Source organism: Eleginops maclovinus, chromosome 6 (genome assembly GCF_036324505.1).
Source record: "Eleginops maclovinus isolate JMC-PN-2008 ecotype Puerto Natales chromosome 6, JC_Emac_rtc_rv5, whole genome shotgun sequence".
In the NCBI taxonomy this organism is placed as follows: domain Eukaryota; kingdom Metazoa; phylum Chordata; class Actinopteri; order Perciformes; family Eleginopidae; genus Eleginops; species Eleginops maclovinus.
In genome coordinates, this window is record NC_086354.1 from 8,545,997 (window position 1) to 8,559,474 (window position 13,478).

Sequence of the window (13,478 nt, forward strand, 5' to 3'; positions counted from 1 at the left end):
ATCTTGTCTAAGAGGTAATTTCAAACTAAATTTAAATGGAGTCTGGCAGACCATCAACATCATTTTAAGCTTTAGAAGAGAAATGTAGACGTTGGTTATTTCCATCCTGTTCTGGCCTGTATTGGTAACTGACTTGGCACCTGTGGAAATGAAAAGTAAGTTTCAAGAGAACATATTTACCCAGAATATTTGCAGCCAAAATTCCTATCATTGTTTAACAGCCAAACAAAACAATCACTGTGCTTTATTTTATGGAAGAAATGCAAAGACACCCTTCAGGAAACAGGAATTGCTTACTAATTCAACAAATAAACATGTTATGAAAGGCTTGGCAAAGACAGCACCATGTTCATTTAATAAGGTCAGTTTTGTTGGCTTGCTCAGAACAAAGTTTGTCTTTAATTTAACAGCTGACATGTTCTACTACGGTAAACTGAAGAGAAATGCAGAGTGGCAAAGCAATTACTGAGTGACTGACAGGCTTGCAGCTGAATATTAAGGTAAAGCGAAAGAACAAATTCTGAATAACGTTCAAAGAAAGTTCACATTTTTCTGTGAAAGAAAAGAAATTGGTGTTAGTGTTTGATAGTAGTGACAGTTACTGCTAAAAAGATCAAACACAAAAAAATAATACCATAAGAATGTCTTATCAATGTTAAAAAGACACATCAAAGTCAATGGATACTCATTGCATTAGTAATCTCATGTATTTGGAATAACAAGTAGAAAGAAAAATCTGCCTCAGAAACTGCACATATTGAGTTTTACAGGTGTTTCTATGCAGGCAGGGACAATCTAATTCAAGACACTGTTGAGAAGAATTTAATCCCTTAGAGGCACTGAAGTGTGGCTAACAATTATTGTTTACAACAGATTAATCATTTAGCCTTTCATTTTCAAATAATAAAGTCAGACTAAGTGTTCCAGTCACAATAGCAGGATTTATGAGGATGTGCTTTGTTTGAACTACATGCTAACATCACCATGCTAGCAGATGACAAAAACAAGGAGGTTTAGCAAGTAAGATAAGTATGAGTAGGACATTCTGGCTTCATATGCATTTCTTTCTGACATTAAGGCCTTATTCAAGACCAAACAAGTCAAGACAGAAGTACTGATCTGTTCTAGGCCACACCACAGTCACAGGGCTGATGGTGATGAGATAATCATGATCAGCCATGAGGTTGAGGAGGATCAATGAAGAGGCCCTAAACCAATCAAAAGAGTCAGGAGCTATAGCTAATTAAATGACATCAAACTAAACAAAACCACTATAAGCATATTGATGGAAAATAATAATCGCACAAGTAAACATTTGGTAGTCAGATAAAAACTGACTAAAAGATTTGTGATGGATCATTTATTATTTTCTGTGCCTCACTAATTACAGACTTCAATCACTTCATTAATCATTTTAAAACTTATACCATGTTTATCATCTGTGTTTACTGTGTTAACATGCTAAGATTAGCTATTATTTGAAGCTAATATGAACCTCAGTCGTGTATATATATGACAGTGGCTCAGTCAGTAGGGGCTTGGACTGGGAATCGTCGGGTCGCCGGTTCAAGTCCCCGAACAGACTTGAAATATGGAAAGTGGACTGGTACTTGAAGAGGTCCCAGTTCACCTCCTAGGCCCTGCTGTGGTGCCCTTGAGCAAGGCATCGGACACCTCCAATTCCTCCCCATTACTCCCTGGGTGCTACCCACTGCTCCTAGTACTAGGATGGGTTAAATGCAGAGGACAAATTTCACAGTGTGTGCTCTGCTGTGTGCATGTATGTGACTAATAAAGAGGGTTTCATCCTCTGATTCTATTCTACATGTCAACAGTGGTAGCTTCATTTGGATTCCTGCTTTGGCAACATGGATGTGTGTACAAGATTTTAGTACAAAGAACCAATTGTAAGAAATGTTTCTGAGATATTTCAGAAGAAGCTGCCCCATCCACAGACAGGAGGATTCACATTGCCTCCCCTAAAGACATGTCACAAGCATGGCTCAAAATCCCATTGCAATTACCTAGAGCCCAAGGTGACAACTATAAATAACTAATTTTGCCGAAAGGAAAAAACAGATATAAAATAAATGTGAAGTCCTCACATTTCAGAAGCTGGAACCAAGGAGTGTTGAGTACTTCTGTTTGATAAATGACTCAAAAGTGTTCCAATGAATTATCTGTCTGACAGATAATCGTTTCGTCAATGTTTTTCTTTGTATCTACAATAATTGTGACTCTTGCTATTTCTAGACCTCTTTGGTACTTTCTCACAGTAACTCCCCCTGAACTGACAAAACCTCCCTAAAACTGTGCCTCAAAACACTGTCAAACATTGCTCATGCTATTTTGCAAAACTGCAAGGAACAAACAGAATGACATCAGGATGAGGGATTGTCCCGTTAATTCATTCATCTCGGCTAGTGTCAGATGATCTGAATAACAGTAACATCCACTCTCACTCTTTCCCAAACTTAATTAATGAAAGTGTAACGTTGTGGTGTCAGGCCGCAGATATGCTGTATATTAAAGCTGACAGAAGCAACAGCTTGCTCGTTGTGACCCTGAGCGGTGGCTGCATTTCAGTTCTGGTAAAGAGAAATGTCGGGAACTGGAGTCACCTTACAAACAAAATGCAACAATGGTCCCCCAAGCTGGGAAATTGCTTTCCGTCAGAAAAAAACACTCCAGTCGCGGAAATGTCCTTCAGCAACCCCTGATACACAAGCTGAACAACACTCCACTGCAGTGTTGTTCTGAGGGATACAGGGACTGCATACAATGATTATAATTAACAGTTACAACCTCCACAACTGCCCCCTGTCTGCTACTGTTTTGATCATACAGGCTGATTCTCTTCTTGTTGTTTCCTATCTTCTTCCAACAGCACTGTTCCAGATGATTGTGTAACTGAACAGACTTATGTAACTGGAAAAACGGCAAGCCAGTAACGAGTATAAGAAGTGTGTTTGTTGTACAGACATCTAACAAGCCATTGACATAGCTGTGTTCATGCTGTAGCTTAATCCTGTGACCTGGCTGCACCCATGATGGATGCTGTGGCCCTGTGATAAAACGGCTTGGCTGGAGTAGCTCTGCCTGTCAAACGGTCTCTCCTTATATCCACAGTCATGCTGCCCTCTTCTGATTCCGTGTGAAAGTGCATAAAGAGCCATCCTGTCAGCATTTGCCATGGAATCAAACATAAAGATTAAAGATTTGTCAGTCACAATCAATAATTACCTGCACCAAGGAAGTTATTCGGTGTATCTGTCAGCAGTGTTACAGAAAAACTGTATGCCCTGATTTTCACGGACCTAGGTGCGAATACCAAAGCTGGCACAAAAGGTTTAACTTGAAACTTAACATAAAACCACTTACTTAAAATGTAGGTGATCTCCTGACCTATGTCCTATCACCAATGTAAGTTTCACACTCCAAAACCTTTACTTTACAAGATTTCTTAAAACTAACTCAAGCTAAATTTCTCCATGAAATCTGGCAAAAGATTATAATGTTTTTGGTGAAACACCAATCTTTCAGCCAACAAAACATTGCCCATTTGCAGGTGTAATAGTCAACTAAGAAGTAAAGGCACTGAATAAAGCTTTGACTGCTGCAACATCTGTAGATTCTTATTTGCCTTATTATAAAAAATATACTTGTAAAGGCCACAACAAGGGTATTAAACAATGTTGTTTTTTTAAACCTAGTCAGGTGTTTTCAAGTCTTACTCAATAACAGAAGTCAGAAAATAGTTTAATCCAGCTACTGGACATTCAAGACATAAGCTTTGGTTGCTAAGGCATGTTTGAAGAAATGCTCTCCTTAAAAGGATGGCTTGCTGCTGCTTGCATGTAGACCAGTTTAATTTGATGCCATGCTGCCCTCTTGTGACTTCACGTGGTAAAGTGGTTTTCCATTGGTGCTTAATGATATCCTTCAGTAACCAGGACACTATTGTTATTTAGCTGATAACTTTATCCAAACCAACTTGCCCGCATGTTGACTGCAGGGGCTGGGAATCGAACCAGTGACCCTCTCATTAATAGATCAGCAGATGATACACCTGAACCACAACCATCATTTTCACATTAATAGTAATTTACTTATTGACGTTTCAGTAATATTCACATTAAGAAAGACATCCAATTGAGTACTTGGGTTTGTTTGACATGAACACCAGGTTGTTTGTAGCCACAAATGACTGTTTACCAGTGAAAACAGCTAATTGACGTAGACAGGTTATTAAAGTCCAACAGTAAAAACATTTTTGAATCAAGTTAATTGCCTTTCCAACCTCATTAAGAGGGAAAAAAGAGCTTATGGGCTGAACTATGTCAAGTTTTAATGCAATAATGTTTGGCTTTTTCACCACAGAAGATATGAGTTACCCCTGTGCAAGAGTTACTATCTATCTAAACGGTAGCCTTTCAATCAAAATGTTATTTACTTATTAAGATTATTCAAGAACCATTTAAGTTGGTGGCAAGGAAATACGCCTAGCTTCTCACTGCCCATGTCAGAACGCCTACACTGCTCTGCTTGCGTTCATTAAATGGCTAAATTTGATTACATCTTCACTCATTTCAGCCTTGCTTTCTTCTTGGCCTCCATTTACACACACCTGCTACTAATTTGTGTCTCTGCCATTTAATAGATCACGTCTGTATTTCACTCTAACTCCCTGATGAAGGCTTTTATCTTCTATCTGAAGTGTGTGGCTGTCAGCCATGTAATTGGCTTTTTATTTTACTCAGTCAGGACTTGGAGTGCCTGGGGTTATTTTGTTTCTCAGCCTCTGCTTCTGCAAGACCATACATTTGTTGCTGTGTTTTGTTTTAAGGGGAATCCTTGGGTTTTTTAAACCTGGACACATTAATGTGTATGTAATACACAACAGAGTTGGGAAAGACATTTTCCTGTAAGGAATGAATAAAGTATATCTTCTTGTTCTTCTTGTTCTTTTATTCCTAGAGTTTGTGTCTTTATTTTTAGTGTCTAAGTAACTAACAGGGACAACCGTTTTTGGAACTGTGCAGTAACTTAAAGCTACATCAATTTACACTCAATACAATTGTTTGTTTTCCACACAAAATTCTCCTTAAGAGGGACTTGATTAGACACAACAACCTTTTCATTATGTTTCCAGACACTTATTACAACAATCTGAGCCTGAGTCAAAGGAAAAACAAGTAGCACTTTGTTTTTTACTGACGCGATGGAATTGCTTTGAAGGATAAGACCTGTTTTGTGGCTGCAGTTTATTGCTCAATAATGGACCAATTCTAAATATTGTTGTCCCCATTTGTCTCAAAAATCCTTAGAAAATGGGTCGAGGTTTAAAAATACACAAGTCATTTGCTCTGCAGATATCATCACTAGATGACCTAACTAAGAGCGACCTTTAATAGGAATACAAGCAGGACACAACAGGGGAAATGCATTGTGCTTACTTGCTGTTTAGTTCTGTTGTTTTATCTTTATCTATGTAATAAGACCAAACTATTTGTATTTCTGTGCTATACTAAGAATAAATGTAGCTAATATTAGCAGATAATTTAAATAGTAAAGTTAGTGTAACCAGGTTGAAAATAACCCATACAGTGAAATTAAAACAAGATAATAAATATTTAATTTGGTTCAATTACAAACACTAGGTATCGTTATAGGTGTGTTTCACATATCTAGTTAAAAAAATAACTATTGCTATTTCATAAAAGATTAAAAAGGTTAAGTGTAATACATGTGTTTAAAAGACAAAGATGTATAGTTATTCATATTGTGTTTTATTTTGAAAGTGAATGAGGGTAATACTGGTCACTCATTGGTTCAGGTTAGCAGGAAGTGATTGTGAGTGATGGTTACGAGTGGTGACTTAACTGAAAAAGTCGCGGCACAGAGAGTGCTGAAGTTTGTATCAGTTTAAGAAAATAAGTATGTAGTTGATGTCTCAAGATTATCTACCCAACAATTTTTATCCAGACATTTTTCTATGTGCTGTCTCCAAGGAGCTAGGTATATCTCTACTCGAATGATTTCAAAGTGATTCTTCTTTCAAAAGGTGTATGCACAAACCCAAAGTCTGTCATCATTATACAATGATGTGCCATTTTTACTTTTATAGTAATATAATATATATATATATACTGTATATATACTGTATATTTGCCAACGTTTGATGAGATGTTTGGTGTGTATTAGTTTTCCCCACTAAAAAAACAATAATGTTTGTATGTAGTTTGAGTAAGTGAAACATCTAGAGTCGAGTCCTCACACTTTAAAAGCGACAACTCCATAATAGATAACACATTACAGGATAATAAATGTTAACACTCATGCATTTTGAGTGGTATAATACTTAAAATACATCATTAAACATGTGAACACTGCAGCGCACTGATCTTTAAAATAGATTTTATTTACCATTTTGTAATTCAACAGTTTACGATATACAGCTGACAGGACTAAGACATTTCAATGGATTTTGGCCCTAAAGGTTGAAGAACAGGAAGAACAGTCATGGTTAGATAGATAGACAGATAGATATGATAGAGGATACCAGAAGAACTGTGTTCTCCATCTCACTTGTGCTTTTTCTCTCCACTCCTCCCATGAAACAATGTACATTGGCATAGCAACAACACAGCATTTGTCCATTGACACCTGCACAGTTTATTTCAAACAGACCACTGAAAGTAAGACATTATTTAGCCAACTTGGTTTCTTTTTTTAAATGAATATTCTAATTATGTTTTTTCCTGTTGCTTAGACAAAAAACACAAATGACGTCTTTAAAGTGCTGAAACATAATGGTATGTTTGTATGAGCAGTAGTAAGAAATTCAAGAGGTAATGTTCTGTAATTTATGGAGAACCACAGAAACAAGGTGAAGTCACAGTTTTTTAGTATAGTAGAACACTTGTGTAGTGAATTTGTGTATAAAAATGGTCCAAAGCTTCATGTAGTTCTTCAACATCAGTGACTTTCTTCATGGCCACTTCAGTGTACAATGAAAATAGGCAATAGTATATAAGTATCTGAATACATGGGTCAGTTATGAACTATTTTAAATTGTGTTGATCTTTTTTTGAAGTCTCCTGTAGGACGTAATTGGTCCTTCTCTTTTGGTAGCCAGATAACTGAAAGTTTACTTTACCAACAAGAGAAATAACTCAAAATATAATAGTCACCGTACCCTTGTCTGATACATAGATGGCACATAATTGTTTGAATTGTCAACATAAAACAAAATGATGTCCTGATATTATAATTCAGAGCTGCACAAGAATTAAAATGTGAGTTAATGGGTCCTGATGCTAATTCAATGTTAGAGGCTGAGTAAATTTGGTGTTTTGATTTTTGCTAATATTGTAACAGCTAGCCAAAAAAAAGTTCAGTTAAGGGCCTCTGAATATTAAACAGTAATATACGACCGTTGGCACTGCACTGTGTAAAATGTAGCTTTAAGTTCACGTGACATTGTTCTTTAAAAAAAAAAGCATCGTCATGAAGCTGCAGCCGCCATCTACACCAGAGCTCACCTTAAAAACTAACCATTCTTTTGTAGTTCAAGTTTCGATCCAAAGCTTTTGTTTGGAAATGCTTTTTTAATATTAGCTGGCTTTATCTTAATATTTCACTGAATACAACTCAAAAAAAAAAAAAATGTAGTGACATTTAACATTGGACAATGATTAAAATCTGAAAGTAAAATATGTAGTTTTCTTTCTCTTCTTTTAGTACAAAATGTGTTTTTTTTTCTTAAAAGATAGACTATATTATTAGCAGAATAAGACGTGGCTAGTTCTGATAGGTTAGAGGTACATCGACATCAACACTTACACTACTCCTGCTCTACATGCAGGCTCAGCAGTACGAGCAAATCCACTACACACACAGTACACAATACACCTGACGTCGTCTACATTACACTACAAGAAAAAAGACAAATCATAAAACAAAATGAAACATTACCCGCCCTCCCTGAACCCACAAAAACACACTTACCCCCCCTCGAAATAAAAGCAAGGATAAACACACACATACACAGTCCGATTATATATTTTTTACATTACTGTACAAAAGGAGGAAGAGCTGTGGGGGCAGCGGAGTAATGGTAAGAGGTTTTGGGTATGTAGAGCGATGGATGGCATGGAAACATGGTGGTTAAGCCTCACCAACTACAGCATGAACAGGAGAGACAGGCAACCACAAACAGGAAATGGTCTGCAAGCTGTCCAAATATGCACTGAGAATAATAACTTCATATTGACCTTTTCAACAAAAAAGTGCGACACTCCTTAGATCGGAATTTTGAGTTGGATTAAGCAACGTAATATGTTTAAATTAATAGGTGGTGAATGTATTGTTTGATAGAGCACCAGAATGTAAAAAAAAAGACAACTAACTACCAAGGCTATAATTCTCCATCTATGGGAACAGCCATTGTGCTGTGTGCATTTCTAAACAAAGCCTGTTAAAAACTTAGAAATGTGTGCTTTTTCAGAATGCTCACTGCGCTTATCATGATTCATTTGAACTTCTGTGCTTAGCATTGACCACTCTTTGTTGCTGCCTTAATATGTAACCCTTTCTGTGTTGATTGGCTTTTTTTTCTTAAGTTCACAGTTCCACCTCTGTTGTGCGTACTACCCTGAGTGTCAGCATCACCCCATCTTGTGGATCACAGGAGCAAGTGCACTGTCAAGTAAATCATTGTGGGGAATAGTGGTCAAAGAAAGCAGACAATGTGTTGATATAATCTGAAGTTGTGCATCATTATTTCTGAACACTTTTGAAATGCCTGATATGCATTTACATATAGAAACTATTTGTGAAAAATATACTTTTTAGCTTGATTTCTTAGAATTGGAAATGATGATTGATACCTTCTCATGACTGTAAGTGAAATATGAAGCTGGAGCTATCTGCTCAGCTTGGTATAAAGTCTTTACAGTCTTTATGCTAAGCTAAGCTAGCCAGGTGCTGTCTGAAGCTTCCTATTTACTGTAGACACGTGCAAGTAGTATCTCAAACTTCTCAGCTAACTCCCAGCAATACATTTAAAACTAGTAGTATACTCCTTTAAGTCTCTCTACCCATAACAATGTTGTAAACACAAACAATTTATGTTTTATGCCACAAATGCGAATACAGTTATTGTAGCTCTGTAGTTCTCCAGACTTCTTTGATAATATTGGTGATTTGACAGCTCACAATAAAGAAGAACATGAAGGAACATTACAGCCAGACCTGATGCAATCCAAAAAAAAATCCTCCTTGCCTGCAAAGCTAAAAGCATCTCACTGCCACCCGAAAGGGTCCAACAAAAGCATCTTCAGATGAAAAGACAGAGGAACATGTGATCTTCACACAGCTCTCCAGATGACAAATAACACAACTCTTATCACATATTTGTTCTGTATTTAGACTGCCAGAAACTTCTATGACCACAGTTTCCAAAACCAACCCTATTGTGCATGCTATAGAGACCCCCTCTCTGTCCCATTACACCCTCCAAAACAAAACCACAATGAAAGTCACAGATGAGGAATGGTAAACATGGTTAATTATGTATTCTGTAGTTTTACATTTTTTTTTGTACAAAATAAACATATGCTGTCTTTATAATTATTTACTAAGTTACTTTACAATAAACAGAGGTAAAAAGGAGAATTCTACTGAGAGAACGATACTATACAGCTACATTTAAATCTACATCATTCATTTAAGATTTTTTATAGTGTATTCTTCTGGCAAAAAGCCTCATCTCTCTCAGCTTTTTGTCCCTCAACCAGTCACAGCTTGATTCAGAGCTTTAAAATAAATGCCGGTAAATACATTAAAGGTTCCACTGACTGTAAAATACTGACACCATAGCAGTCTTTCTCAGATATACAGTATATAATGTTGCCAAAAACATGTGCAGGTAACTCAGGTAATGTTTTTGGTAACATGCCTTAATGGGGCAGATTGCTATGACCCACGGGAGACACAGACTACGACACACCTAGCTACGTCTTCTAGCCCGGAACCTCCTTCACATCCCAAGATGCATTTCACTCAAAAATAATGCCTGGAAGACTTAAGGAGGGATGGCTCTCCTATGAACAGAGTTGCATCTGTATGTTTCATGTGTATGTATGGGTGATTTTAGGCAGCGGGGACAAGTTAAGTGGTTTCGATCCGTATAAATGTAACAGGCCACCTTAGTTGAGACAAGGTTTCCACAGGCAAGGAACAACAATAAACGTGTGCGTGTGTGTGTGTGTGTGTCTGTATGTATGAATGTGGAGGCAGAGAATACAGCACTGTTAACTGATATACCTCTGCTTAGTTTACAAAGTTTAAGCAGCTTTAGTGGGAAAACAAGTTACACATGGAGGACATTTCCACAGAAAATCAGTGTCAGTCGCCATCTCAGGTGTTAAATATGTGTGCTCTGTAAGAACTTTTTGAAGAAGAAGCAGCATAAAATAACAAGTTTAGTTTTAAGCTGAGATCAACTATGGTTGAGGTCACTGTGTGCTGTAAAATGTACAACGAATGTATCCGCGTCTTTTCCTGACCGTTTTCCATTCTACCGCATTATCAAACTGCAAATGGCCGGTTCAGGCACAGTTCACCCTGCTCCTCTTTACTACAGCACTAATGTGTAGCACATTTCAAGTCTCCGGCTCTCAAAACACTGCTGCTAGAAAGGCCCCAGTCCCTAAACAGACAAGGCTAACAGAATAAAGGAGAACAGTGTGTGTCTCTATGTTGCTGCATGCACAAAACAAACAGCGTCACAAAAGGACTGTACCTCTAACGGCATATGAAGATGTACAAGTTTTACAAAAAAAAATGAAAGGAAAAACAAACTGAATTATTAAATTATGTGTAACAAATTAACAACCCACCCACACATACACTAATATACACACAAATCTTTTGGATGACGACCCAACTATTTTCCTTTCGTCTTTTTTCTTCTTCTTCGTTTTTTCTAGAGACAACACGCAGATAGACAGAAGAGGTTAGGATAGATATAATAAGCCCTTACAATATGTAAAGGTCTCCAGCGAATGGGATCTCCCCCACAGAGGACTGTGGGAAAGTGGGGTGAGGATGGAGGAGAAGGGAGGAAGAGAAGGAAGAGATGGTGGAGTACTGTGGGGGCGCTGCCCTGGAAAGCGCTGACAGAACTGGGTGCCGTCTATGCGCTGGGGTTGGGGCTGTTGTGTGTTGTGTTGGTGGAGCCGTTGCTTCCCTGGATGGTGAGGCTGATATCATCCTTCCTCTCTTTCTCCTCCTCCTCCTTCGCCTCTTCCTTCTGCTCCTCCTTCAGCTCCTCCTTCTCCTTGAGGGGACGAGACTCCACAGTTTCTTCGGAGGCCAGGGGGGCGTAGCGGCCTGTCCGGTGTTCCTTCAGTGCAGGGCCCCACTTTGGATGTGGCCGGCAAGCGAACTTCAACCGCTGAGATGGAAAGAGACAGGAGTTACACACCAATCATAGCCTACAGAGGGCAACTCCACTGGTCACAAAATAAGTCGGATAAGCATACTTCTCCATTAATTTATTACCCAAGTAATATTTTCCTGACCAGTTTAGTGTCTCAATCGATACTTATAAGCCTCTTTCATAAGAGCATAAGTTTCATTTTTATAATATAGTCCCATTTATATAGAAATAGATAATAAAGCAGGGTATGCTTTGCAGGGTTTGCTTCGCAAGGTTTTTACCATTGTGTTGTCTGGTCTGGTTGTTGTTTCCATTTCAAAGTGATTTTTTAGTTTATGCGAGTTAATTGTAACATTTTTGTTGCCTTAAAGTGTTCAGTGTTTGGTTTTACCTAGCTCCACCCTCTTGTGTCTGTTCTGGATAATAATCGACTAAATATATGTAATGTAAAAGGTACAAGCGAGATTATTGGGTTACATCCTGTACCTCTCTGAAGGTGGCTCCTGGGGACCTTGAGATCTTGTAGAGGGCATAAATGGGTATGCAAACCACTGAGGACATTGCCATGCAGAAGCCGATACCCAGAGACCAGTTGGGATACACGTAATCATTGTAGGTGATGGGCTTGTACTGGATCACTGTGAAGATCAGGATGCACTGCAAGGACAGAACAGAGACAACCATGAAAAAACATTTACAGCAGGTGTCTGAATAATTTAACGGAAATGAATCTTCATTTTAAACACTGAGAGTAGGGATAAAACAGAGATCTATCTGTAACTCACATACAAAGAACAGAGTTTCAGATAATACAAATATATGATATGAATCATGGTAAATCAGTAAGCGTTTTCCATCCAAGTTACAGTTACTCCAAACAAATGGAAGTCAAACTACTTTCTGTATAGCACTACGGGTAAAATACTGGGATGAAGGAAATTAGACATTATGACGGTGGATGTTAAAGTAAATGTTTTACACACACACACACACACACACACACACACACACACACACACACACACACACACACACACACACACACACACACACACACACACACACACACACACACACACACACACACACACACACACACACACACACACACACACACACAAAAATATAACCCCTGAATCATGTTTAGTATTGTATAGCCAGATTGTTGCCCCACTGTCAACAGCAGCACAGCAGAAATGTGTCTTTATTCAAAAGTTGCAGATAATCATACTATAACTCATGACTGTTCCCGACAGCATCGAGTTTATTCTCAGTTATAGCAGAGGCCCTGCAGAGCGAAGCATTAATCTGTGTAGTGAAATGAAAGAGAGAGCAAAAGTGGCTGCAATACGCCCAGTAATCCAAAACAATGAATTTTTTGGTCAGCCCAGAAGCTTAGCGGACTAATACGCCTGCATGGGAAATACCATTGATAGCAGATCCATGTGTCCATTTCCCAGTCAGAAAGATTTGCTTTTAGAACTTTTATGTTAGTAGCCAAACAGATAGTGTTGGTGGCAGTTCGAAATGTAGGTCAGGTCCCTTACAATGCGTCAGAAACTCACACTGAACGTCCTTCATATCAACGTTTGGTTTGATTCCTGCAATAATGTTGCATTTTTACAACAAGTATGTTTGTGTGTGTGTGTGTGTGTGTGTGTGTGTGTGTGTGTGTGTGTGTGTGTGTGTGTGTGTGTCCACTTACAGAGATGATGACAGGGGAGATGAATCTCCAGCAGACTTTGAAGAAGAGAGGAGGAGGGAAGCCCAGCATCATCTCAACGTCTTTAAAGTATTGCTTGTGGCCTGTGATTGAAACAAAAATGATCCAGTAATGTCAAAGTTATTTGTTTCTTTTGACTATGTTGCCATGCTATGAAGAAAAAATAAATAATTTAGTTGGAGATTTACAGTGTATGTTGTGCCCTTCAACAATGTGCAATATCTCTGCTAGCGAATGGAAAATTCCCCTTCCAAACCAGAAATAACGCCCAAGTTGAAAAACACACTGTCAATATTTTTCTTAAAGAAC

The 13,478-nt window shown here is 38.1% G+C and overlaps 1 protein-coding gene across 4 annotated transcripts in view; it reads right to left on the reverse strand.

The window, feature by feature from the left end:
- Positions 1-13,478, reverse strand: part of slc6a9 (solute carrier family 6 member 9) — a 63,499-nt gene continuing 50,021 nt past the window's right edge. For 3 of the 4 annotated variants that reach the window (XM_063886180.1, XM_063886181.1, XM_063886179.1), the window contains 3 exons: positions 13,152-13,252; positions 11,933-12,103; positions 6,401-11,461 (listed from right to left, as the gene is read on the reverse strand). In XM_063886180.1, the coding sequence (XP_063742250.1) occupies positions 11,201-11,461; positions 11,933-12,103; positions 13,152-13,252 (533 nt within the window). In that variant the 3' untranslated portion in view covers positions 6,401-11,200. Of the gene's footprint in view, positions 141-6,400; positions 11,462-11,932; positions 12,104-13,151; positions 13,253-13,478 lie in introns of those variants that run through there. The other variant, XR_010166024.1, reaches the window with a different exon arrangement.